The sequence below is a fragment of the Melozone crissalis genome, unplaced genomic scaffold (genome assembly GCF_028551555.1).
Source record: "Melozone crissalis strain CALT ecotype California unplaced genomic scaffold, PUWL_Pcris_2 ptg000019l_1, whole genome shotgun sequence".
Taxonomy (NCBI): Eukaryota; Metazoa; Chordata; class Aves; order Passeriformes; family Passerellidae; genus Melozone; species Melozone crissalis.
This window is the reverse complement of record NW_026535797.1, coordinates 8507582-8527939: the sequence shown is the minus strand read 5'-3', so window position 1 is coordinate 8527939 and position 20358 is coordinate 8507582. Positions and strand designations below refer to the sequence as shown.

Genomic DNA, 20358 nt, shown 5'->3' with positions numbered 1-20358 from the left:
TATAGCATATAGTATATATATATATATATAGTATAGTGTATATATAGTAAATAGTATATATACTATAGTGTGTATATATATATAGTATATATACTATATATATTCTTTTAGTATAGTTTTAATATAATATATATCATAAAATAATAAATCAGCCTTCTGAAACATGGAGTCAGATCCTCATCTCTTCCCTCATCCTAAGACCCCTGTGAACATGGTCACAGCCCAGCAAGTAAGTTCAGAAATGTTCAGAGTGACAACATTGCCCTGAGTCACCCCAGCTGGAGTGGTGATGCTGGTGTGGGCAGGGGGGATGCAGACCCCCAGCTCCCCTGACAGCAGCTCCAGAGCCATTCCCTGCTTGCCTCCCACCCTGCTGTCCTGAGCCTGCCTTTTCCCATGTTCTGAGACATCCCTGCTGCCCCCCACCCCACTGATCTGTTTGGGTAGTTAATCATTCCCTAATGAGCTGTCACTAACTGCACCCCTGTCCTGCTGCACTCACCCCTCTCCCTGCCACTCCTTGGTCAAACACAGACTACTTTGGGTTTATATGGCAGAAAATCAGGAACCTTCACACATTCCTGGGAATGTTTGTCCTGCCCTGGAAGTCCATAAGAGCCCTGCCATGGCCCACTGCCCCCCAGTCCATGCCCCAGCCCTTCTGTGGGTGCCCATTGCCCCTGCCTGGCTGTTTGCCCACTCCAAGGAATGAGCTGGGCTGTGATCATGAAGGTGTTAGTGCAAAACCAGGCTCCTGCTGCGCTGCAGAGCTCAGTTCCTCAGATGGTCGCTGGGGAGCAGCACAAAGAGCAGAATTTCAGCTTTACCTCCCTCGTTCAGGCAATAGATGCGACCAAGAGCAGGGCAGAGAGCCAAGTAAATAACAAGGTCTCAGTAACAAGAGAAATCCAGCCTGCCTTTCTCTGATTGAAGAAGCCCTGCTGAGATAAATGCTCCAATCCATCTCCTCTCTGAAACAGGAGCTGAAAAGTGGGTCAGATCCTGCTGCTGGCAGTGCTGTATTTGGGGGATGTCTCTGCCAGGAGCTGACAAACGACTGGAGCGATCAGAAAAAAATCAGCTTTGCTTCTCACAACAGAGGTCACTGAAATCGTGGCTTCTGCAGGGAGGAAGATTGTGCTGGACAAGGAGGAGGGGTGAGAGGCAGCAGGAGGCAGCACATGTAGAGCCCCACAGCCAGCCCTGGGCTTGCTGAACTCCAAAGTCACCGCTGCTGGCATTCGTGTCCTCGTGTCACCTTTTCCTCCAGGGCATTGCTTGTCTCTTCTTCTCTGAGGTGCTGAACTTTCTTCCTCTTCCACCCCTAACAAACAAGGCAATGTACAGAAGGAAAGGTGAGCAAAGTGAATCTGAAATGCCCAAATGGGGAAGCTTAGAGGTTTTTAAAACTGCTTGGTTTATATAAGAACTTATTGGGAACTGGCACAAACAAGTGCCTATCTGCTCTGAGATACCAGAGCAGATGTGACAGAGTGGAAAAGCCTTTTCCCTGCCAGAGTATTTGCTGGAGATTTGATAACAAGGTGCCATTGTACAGCAGTGGGTAAAGGTCCAGAGCAGAAAGGAGAAGGAGAAGATGCCTCCAGGCAGTGCAGGGCTCTGCCACTGAGGGCTGCAGCTCCTCCAGCAGCCCTGCTGCCTGCAGACAGCAGGGAGAGCTGGCTGGGCTCGGTGGGCAGGCAGCTCTCCTGTGCTGCTTTCCTCCTCTGCCAACAGTGACAGCCTGCCTCATCCCTTCATTTCTGTTGGAGGCTGAAATCTCCTAGCTTTCTCTGCACTGCTGGGGAGAACATTAAATTCAGCACTCCAAATGCACATTTACGATCTGTACCACAATGTGAAACTTAAGTACAAGATCTTCAATTTTTAATATTGGTGCTGACAAGCTTTCAGTATTTCCCATGAATTTCATTCATGCTGGTCATAATTCCCACGAGATACTAATACTGTGTGGTTCACAAACGTGAATACTGAATGTTTTTGCAAACACATGTGGTTTGGAATGGTGGCTATTGAATAAAATTTCAAATTGCATCATTTCACTATAAAACCTTAACACATGAAGCAGCCTGTGACCCACCCTTAAAAGTAATGGTTTTATTTGTTTTGGTTTTGAAATGAGAAGCAGCTGGTTTTCTACAGCCAAGGGAGAATGGAAATGTTTGGGCTGCGTTCTCTTGTTCTCAAAATTCACCTGCTGCTTTTTTTTTTTTCCTCTACCAAAGATAACTCAACAAAAGTCATTCAGACACAGAAAACACATCAAAGCAATAACTGCATCTTTACACTGGCGTGGAAATAAGTCTCCCAAAGCAGTGTTCAAATTCAAAATTCATGTTCAGTCAAAATCAATCCCTAATTGCATGAAGGATGTATCTGAAGCCACACTTCCTGAAAAAAGAAAAGAAACTTAAATGGCAATTTATCCTAACAACCAAAGCTCATATGAGCAGATAGGTTTGATCAAATAAAAGAAAAATCCTTTAACCATGCCAATGGCATTCCAGTTCCTTTCTCCACTCCAAGTTGCTAGCAATTGTTATTTCACATCAAGGTTTAGAGGGATACCAGAAACACTTTATTCTGCAGTGTTTCTCATGTGCCTGCCCTGCAGCCTCCCCAGTGGTGGCCACAGGCTGTGGGTGCTTTCATTTATCACAGCCAGCCTGAAACCCAGAGCCAGCACAGCCAGGAGCTGCTCTCCTCATCTCCCCTCTCCCCTCCTGCTACCCTTTTCCAACAGGGCTGCTTTTAGCTCATTTATCTGCCTGTTGGGGTGATATGTAATCAGAGCAGGAGTCCTGATGGGAAATACAAAGTGATCCTTCAGAGGGGCTGCCTTTGGAAGCCAATCAAGCCAGTGCTGCAGCTGCCCCTGTCCCTGGCTGTGCCTCCTGCCCTGAGCGTGGCAGCCCCAGACAAACAGGAGGAGCCTCTGGGATGCTCACAGCCCATCTTGCTTTAGTGAAATCTGGTGGGATTTGTGTCAGTACAGGCTGACTCCTCCACTCCCCTATCCAGGGGACCCTGGTTTAGTGTTTCTATGGCACCACAGAGGCCTAAGTCCCCTCCACTGACTGGGAAAAGGTGGCACCTTTCCTGCAGTCAGAACCCCACACTCAACCAAAATAACAAATGCTTTAATTCATCCATCTCTAATGCCAGCACTGCCCAAAGACTGAAAAAAAAAATCCAATTCTTCATTAGGAAAAGCAGAGTCAGTATCAAAGTCCTAATTAACAATGTCTGTTCAATAACACTGAAACTTGGTTTATCCCAGGTCTGCACTCCCCAAAGGACTTAAACTGCTGAGATCAGAGAGATGTCCCTTGGAACCACCAAGGCAAGGGAAAAAGTCTTGCCACACATCTTCCCACAAAATTCTTATTAGTTATGGTTTTCCACATCTGTTTGTATGTCCTCCCACTCAACCTAATCCTGTTACTAATCCTCTTTACAATAAAGATAAAAATAATTTATTCCTGGGTTTGCATTCTGAAAACACGTTTTTTTCCATAAAAAGGAGACCAAGTAAGTAGGTAAGATGGAGATCTCCTGCCATGAAGGTGGATGAAATGCTGCAGAATTCATCTACACACAGAAACCAGCTGGTGGAAGTGCAAATACAAACCAGAGAGGGAGGAATGAAAGCACCCAGAGAATGCAGGAATACCTACAGCAGAGCAGGGAACTGGAAAAAGTCTCCAGCACTAAAGCCCTTCTGCTTTGCTGACCAAAATGAGCCCATGACCATCTGTTCCACATCAGGGCAGGATTCACTGGGTCAATCCAGCAGATGTCAGTGCCAGTTAATTCCAAGGTACACCATTCCTGGGGTTAGTTTCAGAAACCAGTTTGCTTTTAAAAGAAAAAAGACCCAACCCTTCATTCTGGGTAACAGGCTAGAAACTGATAGCAGGAGGTCCAGAGCCACAGAGAGGTAACAGGTGCCCCACACTCATCAGGCTGCACTGAAAGTTGAATTGTTTGGGTTCAGAGTTACCAGTGGCACAAACTGAAGGAATTGCAAAACCAGGAACAGCATCAGCACAGTGGGAACCCCCCCACCACACAAACACACTCATTCTCTGCAGGAACAGTCATTCTTGAAAATGCAACTATGGAAACAAGAAGATGTTAAATCTTAGCCACAATTCTGAGTCTGAAGTGCTTATTCCAGCCTCTCATAGTCCATGCAAAAATTAGACAGGAAAAAATCCTGAAGGCCAAAAAAAAGCATGCATAATTCCTTAACAATTCAACTGGTAAAAACAATTCCCTGTCAAATATAATCCCCAAATTTACTCTGATTTGCACAAGGCATTCATTCAGGTCTGGTTCTTGCAAAACCCATAAAAGATCCTTCTTCATACACCTTCAAAAAGGAGTGGAATCCTTGGAATGAGCACTCCAGTCCAAGAGTTACCATTCTTGTGACAGCCAGCTAGCACTGTGCATGATGTAAAACAAAAACTTCAGATTCCTTTAAATGCTTAAATTAAACTGAAGCATTTACAATGCCTTATGTCAGTGAAATACTCATTCACAACTCTTTTAGTACAAAGAATCTTTTTGCCATCAGCTCCTCACTGATTTCTCTCACAAGACAAATAAAACAAGTGACTTCACATTACAGAGCTCATCACTCAGAGACAAGGATCTGTTTATACTTGCATTGATCATTAAAAATTGTTTTTACAACATAAAATAGCATTGAGGATTCCAGACAAGCTACTCTGAGGGGCTGGGGAATAACTCTTCACATGTGATTCCACCCTAGAACTTTAGAAGAGTTTTTATTTTAGTGATTAAAATTTTACTAGTGTGCCTGCATGCATCCACATACTTCAGTACATAAACACCAGGCAGATGCAAAAAAAAGCAGCACTGGATCATCTGGTAAGAATTAGGGCCAAAAATGCAAAGTGAAATTTGCCTTTCTGCTGCCAGTGCCAGTATTTGCCTTTCTTGTTTTTCCAGAATTCATGTGACAAACCTGTATATAAACAACCCTGCAAACCCCAGTGTTTATATACAACCTGTACATAAACAACCCTGCAAACCCCAGTGTTTATATACAACCTGTACATAAACAACCCTGCAAAGCCCAGTGGGGATTCCATGGTGAGGAACCACTTCTGTGCTCTGAACACCTGCTGAGATCTGGCTCTGCAGAGGACACAGGAGCAAATTCAGACAAGCAACACGCACAGCACATTCACCAAAGACAGTGCAGACAGGTTGTTCAGGTTAGCAAACCTGCCACTGAAATAAAATGCTTTTTGCTCAGAAAGAACACATAGGCATAAGATATATTCTTTATTTTAAAAAGGATCACTAAAAAAAAGGCAAAAAATCTCGAGCAGAAGTGTCTTTTGTAAACAGTTGCCTCAAGTACATATGCTGCAGGAGCCCAAGTCAATACTCTCTCACAAGGTAAGTTTTTTTAACAATATTTAAATCACAATAGTCAGTTCTGCCTCATGAAATGAGCTTCTCTGAAGCCTGAGTTGACAGCATGTGACACAAGCCTAATATTGTCTCATTTATTACAATAACTTATTTCCAGAAATTATCCTGGAGACTGTTGAATCCCCAGCATTACACATCTGAGCATCTCCACAACCTGAGGAAAATTAAGAACAGGAGAAAGGAGTAAGATAAAAATAACCTAAAATATGAACTTGCAAAAATGGTATGTTATGGGGAAGAAAAAAGTAGTAGATACACAACAAAGCAAGGTGCTTTTTTTTTTTTCTTTTCCCAAATTTATCTTTCTTCAAAGAATGGCAGTTAAGTCCTCCCTAAAGAAAGCTTCATGGAAAAGGGAGATAAATAAAACTCACAGGAACTCAATTCCCATTCCAGTCTACTTCCTTTGAAAAATACATTCTTCTTTATATTTATTTTTGCCTATTGCCCTCGGTCATCCAGTCTCTAAAATGCATTTCCATCAGGCTTCTGTCTCTCCAGTCACCAACATTGACAGTGGGGATGATTTTCTGTGGCTTCAACCACTGAACAAAACGCTTCATTTCCAGGTAACTGCTGTGTTCACTGTAAGGAATGCCTGAAATGAAAACAAATCACAGCCATCTGTCAGGCCACTGAGCTTCCTGCAAGCCTTCCAGCTAAGAAATACTTCAGATAAAAGGGTTTTTTTTCAATTCCTATTTGGGATCTAAAGTTTATAGCTAAGGTAAAACACCTCCCTCCCTCCAATTTTCCCTTCTAGGAAAATTAGCTTGCACTGATGAATACTTGGTGACTTAATGCAAGGTAAGCAGCATCAGTGACCTGGTTAAAGGGATGTTAAAGGGTTTTAGCTCCCCCCACCAATAAGAACAGAGAGGAAGGCACATTCTCTCAGAAACAAGTAAGACACAGAATGAAATCTTGGCTCTGGAACTACACTGCCACCAGCATCAGTCAGGCCAAGACTCCATCCCTGAAGTCTGTACCTGTATCAGGTGAAAGTTTTTATTTGCATGACAAGGATAGGGACAAAATGTATGTAAAAATCTGCATTTATGGTGTTCTCGATTACTCATTTCACAGATCCCCCCTGAAGAGATCTGTTCAGTTTCTCAATGAGTTACCAGAAAAAGCAGCAGTTACAAAATCAGTAGGAGTTTCCAGAATAAAAATAGGAAAAGCATCCACACAAAGCCAAATGTACTGAATCTTTGCTACTCTCATACCATATATAGTGACTTTTCCTCTTGTCTGAGGCTTGATATCCTCCAGAGAAAGGCATGAATCAGAGTAGGTCCACCCCGTAGGTTTGAAAGCTAGAATTTGATCAAAATTCTCAGAAAACTTATTCAAGTGATCTTGCAAGCCCTGTGGGAAAAAAAAAAGCATATATTTAATCCCATTAAATAGCTAATTAGACTACAGGTTGGCCATTTCATGATGGAGAGGATTCAGACTACATTTTATTTTCATTTCCTGGTATGTTTTATTTCAATGATCATCAACCTTGCAACTATTAACGACAAATATTGACATTTGCAAAGCAACTTGTCCCTTAGGATCTCAGTTTCTTCATCTGAATTAAGTAGATATGAACAGCTATGCACTGCAGATCAGAACACATAAGGAATAATCACATCATCTTATAGACCTTGCTCCACAAACCATTCACCTCCTCCTCTAAACCAGAGGTCAGCAGCTGAGTGGAGACAGAAGATGGTGAAATGCTGCTTCAGGGCAAAATCATCACAGAGGTTTTGACACCTGCTTATGCCCACAATAACCAGATTTAATTAACCTACCCCAAAAAACTTACAGCAAGCCAGTGCACAAGCTAAGTATTGCTCTGAGCACTAAACCATGTTTTACCACCTCTCCAAGACAGGAAGGAAATCACCTCTGATCTTCTCATTCTAAAAAGGAAATTACCTTGAAAAAATTTCCAAGTATGTACAATCCTATGCCTGCATAAAGTGAAGTCAGTATTGCTTCAAGTTAAAAACAGAAAATCAATGTCATGTGTCCTGTATAAAATCTTACAGGCAAATTCCTAATCTGAAAGCCCTACAAGGTTACAAAATCAAACTTTGTATTAGCAGGAGAGAGAGGAATACAAAATAAAGGCTGATTAAAAAGGAGGGTAGAGGGGGATAGATGGGCTGTGACAGAAAATTATCTAACCTGTCAGACATTTGAGAACTCTAAAACAGGGCAGCAGAAAGCTGCCACATTTAACAACACCTTCAGTACAAGGTCCCGTAGCAACATAGAGAATCCATCAAACCAGGCACAAAAAAGAATTTTTAAAAGCCCTAACACAGAAGACATTTCATTCAGCAACAAGAATTATGGCTCACTGCTGTGACTTTCAACACACTGTGAATGTTCAGTCCTCATCTGATTAAAGGTATAACTGTAGCAGCCTAATTCTCCTTCACACTTCATTTTGGGAGCATTAACATAGATTAAGGTAATTGTTCACATATTTTTTCCCCTTGCTCTAATGAAATCTAAATACAGTACTTCAAATGCAATGATTATTATATTAACAATGCTAATCCACTTTTAAGTTTTGTTATAAATCAAGTGTGCAACAGTCACATTAAGGATGCAATTTCAAGCTTATAAAAAAATTATTTTTGCATTTCAATCACTTTCACTTCTGAAAGTCTCACCTCAGTGCCAGTACAAGACCTTGATGAGTTAAACAACATGAAAGATTCATAGACCCACAAAAGTCAGTTCCCTGGGAAGTTTTCACCACATAGTCAAGTTAGGCAAAAGCCTCAATTTTTGAGTTACAAAAAAATTGTTTGTTGCAAAAGAACCATGCATGCATTTTGGAAAAGATGGCCTCTTTCCCCAGAACAAATGACTGCTGTGTTTGCTCATAACAAGTCCATTTTAAATACACATTCCAATTTCTTCATTTATTGCTTTAGCCAACACTGTTCTAAACCTTCACCCTTTTGAATGGAAAATGTATTTCACTGCTACACCAACTCCTTCAATCACCATGACAGCCTGATATTCAGAGTGTCACTAAAGTCAGCAGTGTACACAAACAGATTCCACAAGATAGGAAAAGACTCAAACATGATTAAATATTTCATTTACCACCAGCCCCAACACCACTTAAACTCATCTGGCTTATTCAAGAACAGCCATTTGTCAGTACACACAGCAATCCCTGCATTTTACTGAGGTAAAACCAAATACTGCAGTGAAGTACCACATCTCTGGGGTTTTGGGTTTTTTTTTAATATTTTCTTAATATATCTCAAATCCAAAAGTAAGATAAATGATCATATAAACTCATCTTTAAGCATTTAAAATTCTTCACATTTTACTGACAGTACAGCCCACCCAGGCACTCCTCCAGTGCAGCCTCACTGGCACTCTGAAATGCCCCCAGCATGCCAGCTCCCATGGACACAATATCAGCAATGATGGCACTCAACTCCACACCTGAAGGCACCTGCTGTCAGATCAGGACTCTGACCCACTGGATTATTGTGCCTTTTATCTTTCCTGGCCCTTTTCAGGGTCCAGGCATGGCTTTTGGCACACTGGAGACTGGTCTAGAGCCTCGTGATGTCAGAGTTGAGACCCTGCCTGACACAACTGCCTCCCTTAGGAACTAAAGCTGCCCTTGAGGATTTCCTCCACCCCCTGAAAGTCCAGCTGTGTGAATATCCATGCATGCTGGGACAGGAGACTTAGTAACCCAGAAATCTGCAGAAGAATCTCAAATCAATTCCTGTTTAAGACAGCACAACACACCAAAAATAAATCCATACATATTTCCATTACTCATTTTCTGCTCCGCCACGGAAAACATCATGGAACAAAGTTAAAGCATTAAGATACTAAGTCCCATCTCCTGCAGCTCCATCCAAACCATATAACCTTTTTTACTCCTTTTTAGGTCAATTCTGACCTTGACTAGTCCTGCAGCTAAATACCATCTTGGTCTGAAGGATTTGCTTGAGATGGCACAGCAGGCTTGAAGCAAAACAGGAAAATTAATCCAAGCCTGTAAGGTATAAACAGCCACAGTTTTTTTCCTTCTTCCAGGTTACTTTAATCTAGAGCCTGCTGCTTTACCTTACTGCCCTTCAGTATTTTGTCTATTTAGAATAACCTAGGAATTAGTCATCGTTCCCAGAACAAAGAAATTCCCAGAAAAGATGCTCAACAACAAAACTCAGTGTCTCAAATCTCAACCAAATGTGCATTTGAAATCAGCTTAGATGAAATCATGTTTTAAAATTAACCAGTTAACTTGCTTTTGTGAAAAATATTAGACAACTGGTAGTCGGCCATGTTCATAGGCTGCCTCAAAAGAGAGGCTCACAGGCAGAAAATCCTTTTAGATTTTTCCTACACTGGACCAGGTAAAAGGCTGAAAACAGGAACTCCATGTCACAATATATTAATTGCTACGAGGACAGATCAGGCAGTCATTACATAAACCCACTTCAAAAAGGACTGCACAGAGCAGGTCTTTGAACAAGCCTCACCTTATCTTGTACAAGCACCACACCATGTTTGGAGAAGTTATTAATGTTTAATTGCTTTTCATTTTCAATGTATTGCTACATGTCAAAGCCCCACTAAATGAATATGATCTGACAAGAGGTTAAAAAGCACCAAACACAGCACTGGTTGGGAAGAGCCAAGAGAACTTTACTAGCACGTTCATCAACAGCCCATTTTCTGAACTTACCTTAAAATTGATTTGCATCATGGGAAGAACATGAAGCAAAGTGCCCTTCCAGTCCACACTGATGAGGGAATTGACAGCTGCTGACTCCAAGCACTGCAGGGTTTTGTATTTGTCACGGGACATGCTTGCCTTTGAGCCCAGAACTTCAGCAATTGCTTCAGGATTCATTAGGAAGAAATCAGAGAGAGAAAATTGTAAGAGTTCTTTTTTGGCTTGTTTTGGACATAGTCCTGATTATTGTACAAGATAATTTTTACTATTAGAAAAGAAATCCACATTCAACAGGATGTGGTGTTTTGTATTCTAACATTAAGAAGAGAATCTATAATGGGTGTTAAAAACCTTTGTCCCCTACATTTTAGCAGCAGAATTTTGTATAACAATTGGAAAAAGAAGGAAAACTACCTTGATAAATTCTGAGTTACATTTCTTTGGTAGAATGTTACTGAGGTGAACTGGTATTTATCCCAAAGATGCCAGAAACATGCAGTTTTTGGAATATGTGACAAACAGCCCACACTGAAGACAGACTAAATTTCAGTGAGAGTAAGTTTTGTATTGATGATTTTAAATACGCACAATGGTACACATCTGCCTGCTCTGAAGCAGACATTTGGGCAAGCATGTTGGCTCCTGGTGCTGTAACTGAGTGAGGCATAGCACACAAGATCTTCTCTTAGTCAGAACAGATATATTATATAAACTGGAAGGAAAAGCTCAAAATAGAAGTCTACTCTAAGAATAACATCCCTTTGCTGTTTCTTGGAAGTATTAACAACAAAAATGTCATAAAGACCTCATTTATTTATTTTTTAATTGCTCTTAGCAATTTTCTCACCACCAGTCAATTAAAGAGGTTCATACAGTTAGTATATAAACTGGCCACATGTATATTCAGTGTGGGGGGAAGGTTGCAAACATGGTAGAACACTATTTCTTTCAGAAAGCTAAAACTTATTGATTAGAAAACTTAAAAAATAGCAGGAGGATTATTAAATACATTCAATTTCTTTACACTGCATCTGAACATTCAGACCAAACAAACTTTTATGTCTGCAAGAAAGCCATCTAAATTAGACATTAAATTAGTTATTTGATCCAAGACACTTCTTTTACATACCTAAGAAAACTTTTTCTTTTCCAATGGAGTAAGTGCCACAGACAACTAGAGTTCGTGGGTTTAAAGTCACAGTCTCAAAGGCAATGTTGACAGCAAACTGGATAACCTCTTGTTGGGAAGGAAAAGTGTACTCAGGGCTACAGTATCTGGGGCAGGGAAACAAAATATATCACTTTGTTACAAAAGATAAAAGACATCTGAAATTGCCATGAATGCCCTCAAAACTCCAGGTACTCGGGAAGTGAAGAAGACATTACTCTTCTATAAAATAGCACTCTATTAGAAACACTGAGGTGCCCAGAAATTGTTGCAACAAAAATCACATAGCATATATCATTGTTTTCTCTACAACTATTCACTCTCTGGTAATGAATTCTACATTTTCTTCTTCATAAATACCAACTGCTCTTGCAAGCTTGATATTTCTGTCACGTCCTGATTATATCCTTATATCTATTTTTTGTCACACACACAAACCATAATGTAAGTCATTACTCATTCACAGAAACACATGGAACAGAAATGAAAGTCTGCAGCTGGGCATTAGTCATCATTCACCCAAAACCAATTTTATATAAATGAATCAGAGGAAGGTCTAATGAAAACTCCCAAAACTGATTCAGCCTTTTGGCATTCTTTCACCTTTGAATTCCTTCACACTTCTTTTTATAATACAGTTAATCCATTGAAAACTAGTCTTCCATAAACCTGAACATTTAATGTATGAGTTTTGACATCCTAAATTTAATACCACTTATAAATAATATGGTGACCTGAGCAAATACTTCAGCCTCTTTTCCACCACCCACTTTCATTCTCTCATGTAACAGCATAACTAATGAATGAACAAGCTGCACATAATAAATCTCTGCTTTTATTCTAACACTAAATTACATTTATTTGGTTCATATTTGGTTCAAAGCCTTACTAAACTGAAAAGACAAAGAATAAATTTTAAAAAATCAATTTCCAGCCAACTCACGTGGTATCCAGGTAAAGGGTGTGGATTTTCTGGCCCATCAGAGCAGGGTAGCGCTCCATGGAAGGGTCTGCTCTGAAGTCTCCTGTGTGCAGAATAACAGCCCCACTTGGCAGGTAGAAGAGGATCATTGCTGCACCTGGACAGCTGAAACAAACAAATAAAAAAGCCCCACACAAATTATGTCAGCTCTCTATACTGATAAACTACTTTAAGAGATAGACCACTCTTCAGCAGTAGAAACATGGACAGAACAGAATTTTAAATCACAGCTGCTATACAGACTAATTTAGCTAGGAATTTCTGATTTCTAAAGGAATTCTGCAGCTAATCCTATGGCCACACACAAGCTTGAGTTCTCACCTGGGATGGAAAGAAGAAACAAAAAATCCACATCAACAGCAAAGCAATCAAACATTAACTGCCTTTTTGGGATGCCCCACCTTGCAGGCATGGCACAGATCCTGCCTCAGCTGCAATCATTCTATTATTTGATTCAAAGAGGAAACAGCACACCAAAGAGAAGCAGCATTCTTGCTCAAGACAAACAGAATTATATTGCTGCAGATTCATCTCTCTTCCTGCAGGACTTACTGGAGCACTTTCTTTTAAATTCTATTCACAGATTTTAAATGTTGTTTTAGATCCAGAAGCCCCTGGTTATAAATACAACTCCCTTACTGGTGACAGTGAATCCATTGTGCCTTCTGCAGCTGCTTGCCAAAGCTTTCTGAAGGGCAAGACTGGAAAACCTGAGTGGGACTATTTTAGATATCAGTCACCTGCAAAGGGTAAATGAAATCTCAAAAAAAGAAAAACTGGCATGAAACAAAGCGAAAAAGACAGAATTGGTGAACTCTTCAAGAAGCTGAACTTTGTAGCTAAGGTATGCACAGCTTTTAAATTGGAGCAGAGAATCAGAGGGACAAACAGGAAAAATGAGAATTATACAAATTACATAAGCAACAAGGCTTCCTTCATTCCTAGAGAGGGTTCTCAGAGGACTTAATGGAGTTTTAGCTCTCCAAGTATAAACAAATCCTACACAAAGCAATGTTCAAACCAGCTGTGACAGTCCTGCATTTCAATAAATGTACTGCAGGGAAGGGAGTCTTCCTCTAGCCCATGGCCAAAAAAAAGTACCAAGAGGCAGAACAAGGGTACAGGACTGGAAGTCAGGTGCTACTGAACTTTAAATCCAGCATTATCACATAGTGCCAGTCTAAGAGACAAAATCTTACCCTTTATCACCAAATTCAGTAGAAATCTTGTCCAGATTTCAACAGGCGTTTCTTCAAAGTTCAATTTTCAAAATATTACCTAGGTTATGTCTTTCACAGGATCCAAAGTACCACATTTTTCTTTAGCTAAGGATTTCCCTATCATCAGTTCAAGCTACAGAAACCTAATGTATCTGATAATCAAATCTACTAGGTTCCCAACTAGACACCAAAAACCAGAAATGTTCAGACCACTAGGAAATCATTCAACCCCTCAAACAAAAATTACAGAGGTGCATGTGGTTAACACAACGTACACAAAAAAAAGTTAAATTAAATTTTAAAAAAACCCTGTTTCATTTTTGGAGATAACGCACCTATTTCACAAGCTAACTACCTGTAAGAAATTCTCCACAGGGAATGCAGTGATACTTACTGATTGGCATCAAGCAACAGCACTTTGATCCCATTGACCACACACTGTGTGTCCATGGGCAGCACGTGGACATACTGCTCCTGCACCCGGAGCTTGCTCTTCACCAGATTGCCAGTGATCTGCAACACAGACAGGATTTAAAACAGGAGCAAAGGCTGAAAAAAGCACTGTTCATCGTAGAAACAAAAGCTCTCAAAGCCAGACTGGCTTAGAGAGAAACTGTAAGGCCCTGGGTGTAGCCAAGTCTTTCAGCAGCATTTCACCTATCAAAAAGCAAACTCAGAAAAGCTGTCTTCAGGTAGCAAACTTTTAAAAGCCTGTCAACAGGCTGTGGATTGGAATCAGAGAGGAGGTAAACAAGGGGGAAGAAGATCTGTTGTACACTATCAAGTTAAGAGAAAGGGGTGGGTAAAACCTTCTTTAACCAAGTGAAGAAGTTTCCAGGTAACAGGCCCCTGGACCTTATCGAGGAGGGCAGCAGTCACTCCAACTGCAAAAGCAATACAGGACACAAGTATTCCAGAAAACTGCCAGAATGAACCATAAACAGGTTTTTTTTATGCAAGCTCTGGGCGTGTTGGTTAGGCAAGGTGCCCTACCATGTTGCAAGTAAAGAAGAGCTGGTTGGACCTACAACAGCTAATGGCAGTCGTGGCCATTCAGCAGCCCAAAGTACAGGACACAAAGCATCAGTCTGAAATAATTCCACTTGCTTAACGTGGAAAAGAGATGGCTCATGCAGAATCTATTTCAGACTTCCATCACTGAAATAGTTTAGAGAAAATGCAGCCAGATTCTTCATGATGCACACATACCAAAAAAAAGCTACAATGGCAAGTTGCAAAACCAGAAATTTCAAATGTATTATTAGGGAAAAAAAAAAAAACCAACAAAACAGAAGTGAGCACTGCAACAGGTTGCAAGGAGATATAGTAAAATCTGGCCAATGTTCAAAGTTTGACTGACAAAAGACTCCCTGCAGTCTGATCTAACTTTGAAGGTTCCACTATGCAGGAAATTGGTCTATGTGACCTCCACAGATCGTTTATAAAGCTGATTTTTTTTCATGGTATCTAGGGAGGGAAGTTTCACTAATCCTCTTGATCAGTCAAATCAAGGTAAGGATTTCACACAAACAAAATGCACTTTCCCCTGTACATATCCACTGACCCAATAAAGGACCTCAAACACTGATCTTCTATTTACTTCCATCAGTACAAAAGTGATGGATATAAAAGGACAAAAGCATATGGATATAATGGTATCTAGCAATCTTGAAAAGCCTTACCTTATTACAGTAGATTGGAAACCTGAAGTTTTTTGTTAGTCCACTGTAGTGGTCAGAGTGAAAATGAGTAAGGAAATAAGCTGTGCAGCCTTCAATTTCTCCATACTGGAAGGCATCAACTGTAAAACCAGTTCCTACAGCAAAGAGGGAAGACAATCCAGCCAGTAAACATGCAAAGTCCAGAACCAATTTGTAATCAGATATTGCTTTTGTTTTTTTCCTTTCTTCCCAGTTAAAAGGTGATAGTTATTCTGCATACAACTGAAGGAGCCATTTAAAGATTAATGTGTTTTGTGTAGCAGTCAACAGTGGCAAAAAGAGATTTTCACAAACTAAAATAAAATTTTAACAAACTGCTCACAAACAAATACTTTCAAAGGCCTCCCAAATATGTTGTTCAGCTGCCCTCTTATAAAGATGGCAAACAGTTAAGCAAATAAGACACATTTAAGGAAGCAGTTATCAGGAGTAACAATACTGAAGTCTAAAATTAGGACAAAACCACAACACTCCAGCCAAAATAAATTAACCTCTATGAAAAACCAAGTTACCTCTCACCTGGTATTTTCTTGTAGAAGGGGCAGTGTTTTTTTCTTGGTTCTTCACCTGTAGTAGGTAATTCTTTAAATTTTTTTCTCCACCTTCGTTGGCCACCAGAAGGTACATCTGCAACGGCTTCATTTCTACTGGAACTTTCTGTAACTGCTTCCACATCTCCCACAGACCCCTCAGCCTTCCTTTTTTGCTGTCTGGGCCTCTTTCCATTAGGGGATACTGAAGCTGGTATCTGCTTTTTCTCCTTCAAACACGCCTCTCCTTTGCGTTCTTCCTTTGCTTTGGGTTTTAACCCAAAGAAAACACCAATGTCCATTTGTTTCAGTTCTTTGGCAGGACTGGATTTGGTGTTCACAGTTGCTAATGAAAGAGATGGCTCTGATTTAGAAGAGGTGGGGCTGGGAAAGCATACAGCAGCTGTACTAAGATTTCCTTTTTTCTCCTCTGTTGTCTGCAAACTCTCCTGGTGAGCTGTTTCATCAATTGCACTGGCAGTCTTTTTATTTGTACCACTTAAAATGTTACTTGGCTCCCTCAAAACATTACTCTTCTGTGTCAGAAGGGAGCCAGCATCTTCTCTGTCTAGCAGTGATGATGTACCAGTAAGACTCACATATGCAGAACCCAGAGCACAAGCACCAGCATCTTCTGACTCTGTGGCTCCTGCTTTGGCAGCAGAGGAAATCATTTCTGGCTGTTCAGGCTCCCTGTAACTACAAACAGAAGAGGATCCACTGGTTACCACCCCTTGCTGAGGATCTAGATGGTCCAGTGTATTTTCTTCCCCACAGAGGGGTTTTTTGGTTATGAAATTTCCCATTTTTGCAAGCTCATACTGAGGCTTCCTCTGTGAGAGAAGTTCATCAAGTGTCTTAAATGTCACAGAATCGGAGTCTTCTTCTGAGCTCTGCACTTCGAATAAATTAGTCTGTGATACTTTTACTTTTTCCTCCTCTTCCTCTTCACTTTCCTCAAATGTACTTAGTGGTGAGTAAGAAATTCCATAGTCATTGATGTCCACTCCTGACTGTAGCAGACTTGGCTGACTTGCATCTTTCTCCACACACAGATGTTCTCCTATCTCACTTTCTTGAGAGGATGCAAAATCAAAAAATTCAAATTTACAATGATTATCTGTTGTCTCTGGAAGCTGAAGTGTCTGCTGAGGTTTTTGAACACCTGCAGAAAAGGAAGTACTTCCACTAATTATATTTAGAGACTTCATTTGTGGTGAATTCTGTACCATTGATGCACCATTGTCATTTGGGGTGTGCTTTATTTTAACAGAGAGTTTCTCCTCCCCTGAGGTTTCCTCTGCATAACTTGGGGAGCAGCTGGGCTTTGCAGCAGTAGCACATGTCACCTTCATCTCCTCAGTGTTTCCCCAAGGGTTTACAAGGTACTCCCCTGCCCTGTTTGCTGCAAGCAGAAAATGGCTGTAACGCTTGTAGTGGGATGGGATGGTGGAGGTGCACTGCAGACCATCAGGACACTCTGTGGAAAGAGTCACACAAAAGTGAAATGTTAACACCTTTGCAAGTACAGTTGGCACAGTTAAAATAAAAATCTCATGTGACACAACATTTAGGAGCTTTTATTATAAACACAGCTGCTGGAGGTCAGAAGGCACAAATAAAAAGTAATTTTCAAGCCACCAGTGCTATGGCCTGAGTAATGAGAAGCTTCCAGTCGAAAACCAAACAGCACTATGCCTAAATTACACAGCCCATTAACAACTTGACCCTGTTTCAATGCTGAGCTCCTTCGATCACACAGCTTCTGGTCTAGAATTGTCTCATATTCAAGCAACAAGCTCAGAGAAGTAGCACCAGAAACAACCAGTACACTTCAAACACAAATAACAAACAAAACCACAAAACCTCAACTCTGAATTGACCTGAAATTCCATTTTAAATTGTCTGATATTACACACGAATAAGAAAAAGAAAAAAGTTGTGCATTTACCTATATGAAGAAAACATTCAGTGTTGAGATGCTAGGGAAAAAAAAAATCCATAGCACTTCCCTAGACCTTTCCCAGTAACAATTTGCCAGCCCAACTTTTCAGGCTTTTAAAGTGAATGCATAAACCCACCAGAAAGATTTTGCACCTGTTAAGACAGAAATGAGGTGTTAAAACACCTGCCTTAAATTAAATGCACTGCCAAAATCAGCATGAAAGGACTTACATGTCATTGCTCCAAAGAAGAAAACTCAAGGAATGTTATCAAAATAGAAAAAGCTGGTTCTATTACTTAAAACAGCCTTCACTCACATTTCCTGACTGTATGCTTTCTATTTTACAAAAGTTATGAGGTGTACTAAGGACATAAATTGGATACCTGAAACCGTTTAGATTGGTATTTCCCCATGAAACTAGAATTTGGAATGTGTCAGTTTTATTCTTCTTGTACAGAGCTCAAAAGAAAACAGTTTTCTTATGATACAGGAATGTTAGTCTCTATTTCTATACAAAATTTCTAAACCATAAGTGGGCCACAAGCTAAAATTTCAAGCAAATTGGCATATTTCAGCTTCCAAATGTCCATAGACAGCCGAACAAATCACATATCAACATGAATACAAGGTAATAAAATCTACACCTAAGGAGACAGAAACTTCATGTCAAAAGTAGCACCCTTGTGCCTGAAGGTTCTTTTCTGACACTGTCATTGTAACAGGTTTCATTATTTTAAATATGCACCTTCAGTTTGTTGAATGAAGCACTAGAATTTGATAAACAGCCATGAAACTTTCTCAGTTTTGAGATTAGATTCTGAAATGAGATTTTCATGTCAGATTTCCATGTTTTTCACAAAGAAGCAAAAATTTTGTATAAAAATAGGACTGATCAATAACAACATAATAAAACATGATAAAAACCATACCAACTACCATTTCAGATTTTGAGCTGAATATAAAAACGAGGTTTACAGCAACATTTCATGAGAAGCCTGTAAGTTTTCTCTGAAGGCTTTTTTCTTACTCCATTCATACCTTTTTCAATGGGTCCTGGAGTTTCCAAACATTCATAGACGTGCCACTGGGGTGTCTGGACCAACAGCAAAGAGAAGGGCATCTGGCAGCTGGGACAGAATCCATCGTGAACGGGCTTTGCATTCTGTGAGCTCTGCTCTGCCAGGCTGCCCACACTGTCCTGGGAGTGCACACTGCTGTCCTCTTTACATTCATCCCCATCCTGACCTGCCCGGGAGCTCTGCTTGGCTTTCTGAGGTGTACCAGCTTTTTCTGTCGATTTCTTTTTTCCATTTCTCTTTCTTTTTGGCCTGCCCTTGCCAACACTTACTTCCTGCACGGGAGTGGAGATGCTCTGTGAGTTACTCTGGTGCTTTCGCTTCCTAATGGATTTGTACTCCCAAATGTCCTCTTCCAATAAAGCATCTTCAGACATGTCAACACATTAAATATTCCCTTTTCTTCTAAGCAACAGTTCACAAACCTGCCTTTCCTCCCACTAATATATTTTCTCTTCCCTCCACTCTTCACTATCTGAGGAAAAGCTCCAGAAGCCCATGTTAAAAAAGCAACACTGGCCCACAAACCAAGCAGCAGTCCCTGATGGGACAGGAGCATGGTGGATCCTATCCCAAAAATAATTCAATGAGCCTCTCTTTGTAGATTTGCGATTCCTCCTGTTACACAGGGCCTGACTCTGCAAATCCTTCCAGGCTGAGCCATTTCCTTCAGCTTGCCCTCAGCATCGTCAGCTCCACCCGGCAATGCGGGGGCAGGAAGACTTTAAAAATTCCTGCCCGAGCAGGAAAAATTTTAAAACAAAACAAGGAAGAATTCAGCTACGGGATCATCGTCGTGGTGTCCCGGGATGCTTCTGGGGAGTGTCCCCCGGGATTGCCCTGTGATGCTTCTCCAGAGGGTCCCGATGCTGCTGCACGGTGTGTCCCAGTACCGCCGAGTGTTGGGGACGCTCCCTGGGATGTCCCGGTGCTCCCGAATGTCCCGGGAGACACCCTGGGATGTCCCGGTGCTCCCGAATATCCCGGGATGTTCCCTGGGACGTCCCGGTGCTCCCGAATATCCCGGGATATACCCTGGGATGTCCCGGCTCCCGCCGGTCCCGCGGCCGGCGCCTCCTCCGCCGTTTCCCGCCGTGGCCGCTCATTCGCTTCCGCAGGTTCGTCACCGCGGCTGCTCCTCATCTTCTTCGCTTCTCCCATAGTATGCCCCCCAAAAAACCCCAAATCCTCCTGTTTAAATTACCGGAGCCTGATTTCGACTTTTTCCGGCGCTGCTCAATTGTTACATCTTAAAAACGATAAAGCAGCCGGGTGGAAACACTAGCTGTGTTGAATCTGCTGCGCGGGAATCTCCACCGCGGGCTCCCTGTGGGAATGTGCTGCTGTGGAAACCAAGGATACGTAAAAACACGGAATACGTGAGGAGTTCCGGCTTTGAGACAGACGAGTTATTACGTGTCTGTACTTTGTGCTTTATTTTCTTCTTGAGTCGCGGTTTTCCGCGCCGGCGCCGCGGGCGGTGCCGAATGTGCGGCGGTG

General features: G+C 41.3%; 1 protein-coding gene across 1 annotated transcript; it reads right to left on the bottom strand.

The window, feature by feature from the left end:
- Window positions 1-5395: 5395 nt before the first annotated feature.
- On the bottom strand, window positions 5396-19666 carry DCLRE1A (DNA cross-link repair 1A). The gene is made up of 9 exons (XM_054276974.1): window positions 18821-19666; window positions 15827-17317; window positions 15269-15402; window positions 13981-14099; window positions 12328-12471; window positions 11346-11491; window positions 10226-10380; window positions 6723-6864; window positions 5396-6091 (listed from the first exon to the last, which is right to left on the bottom strand). The coding sequence occupies exons 1-9, from the start codon at window positions 19233-19235 to the stop codon at window positions 5925-5927; spliced, it is 2913 nt and encodes a 970-aa protein (XP_054132949.1). The 5' UTR covers window positions 19236-19666; the 3' UTR covers window positions 5396-5924.
- Between the last annotated feature and the right edge of the window lie 692 nt (window positions 19667-20358).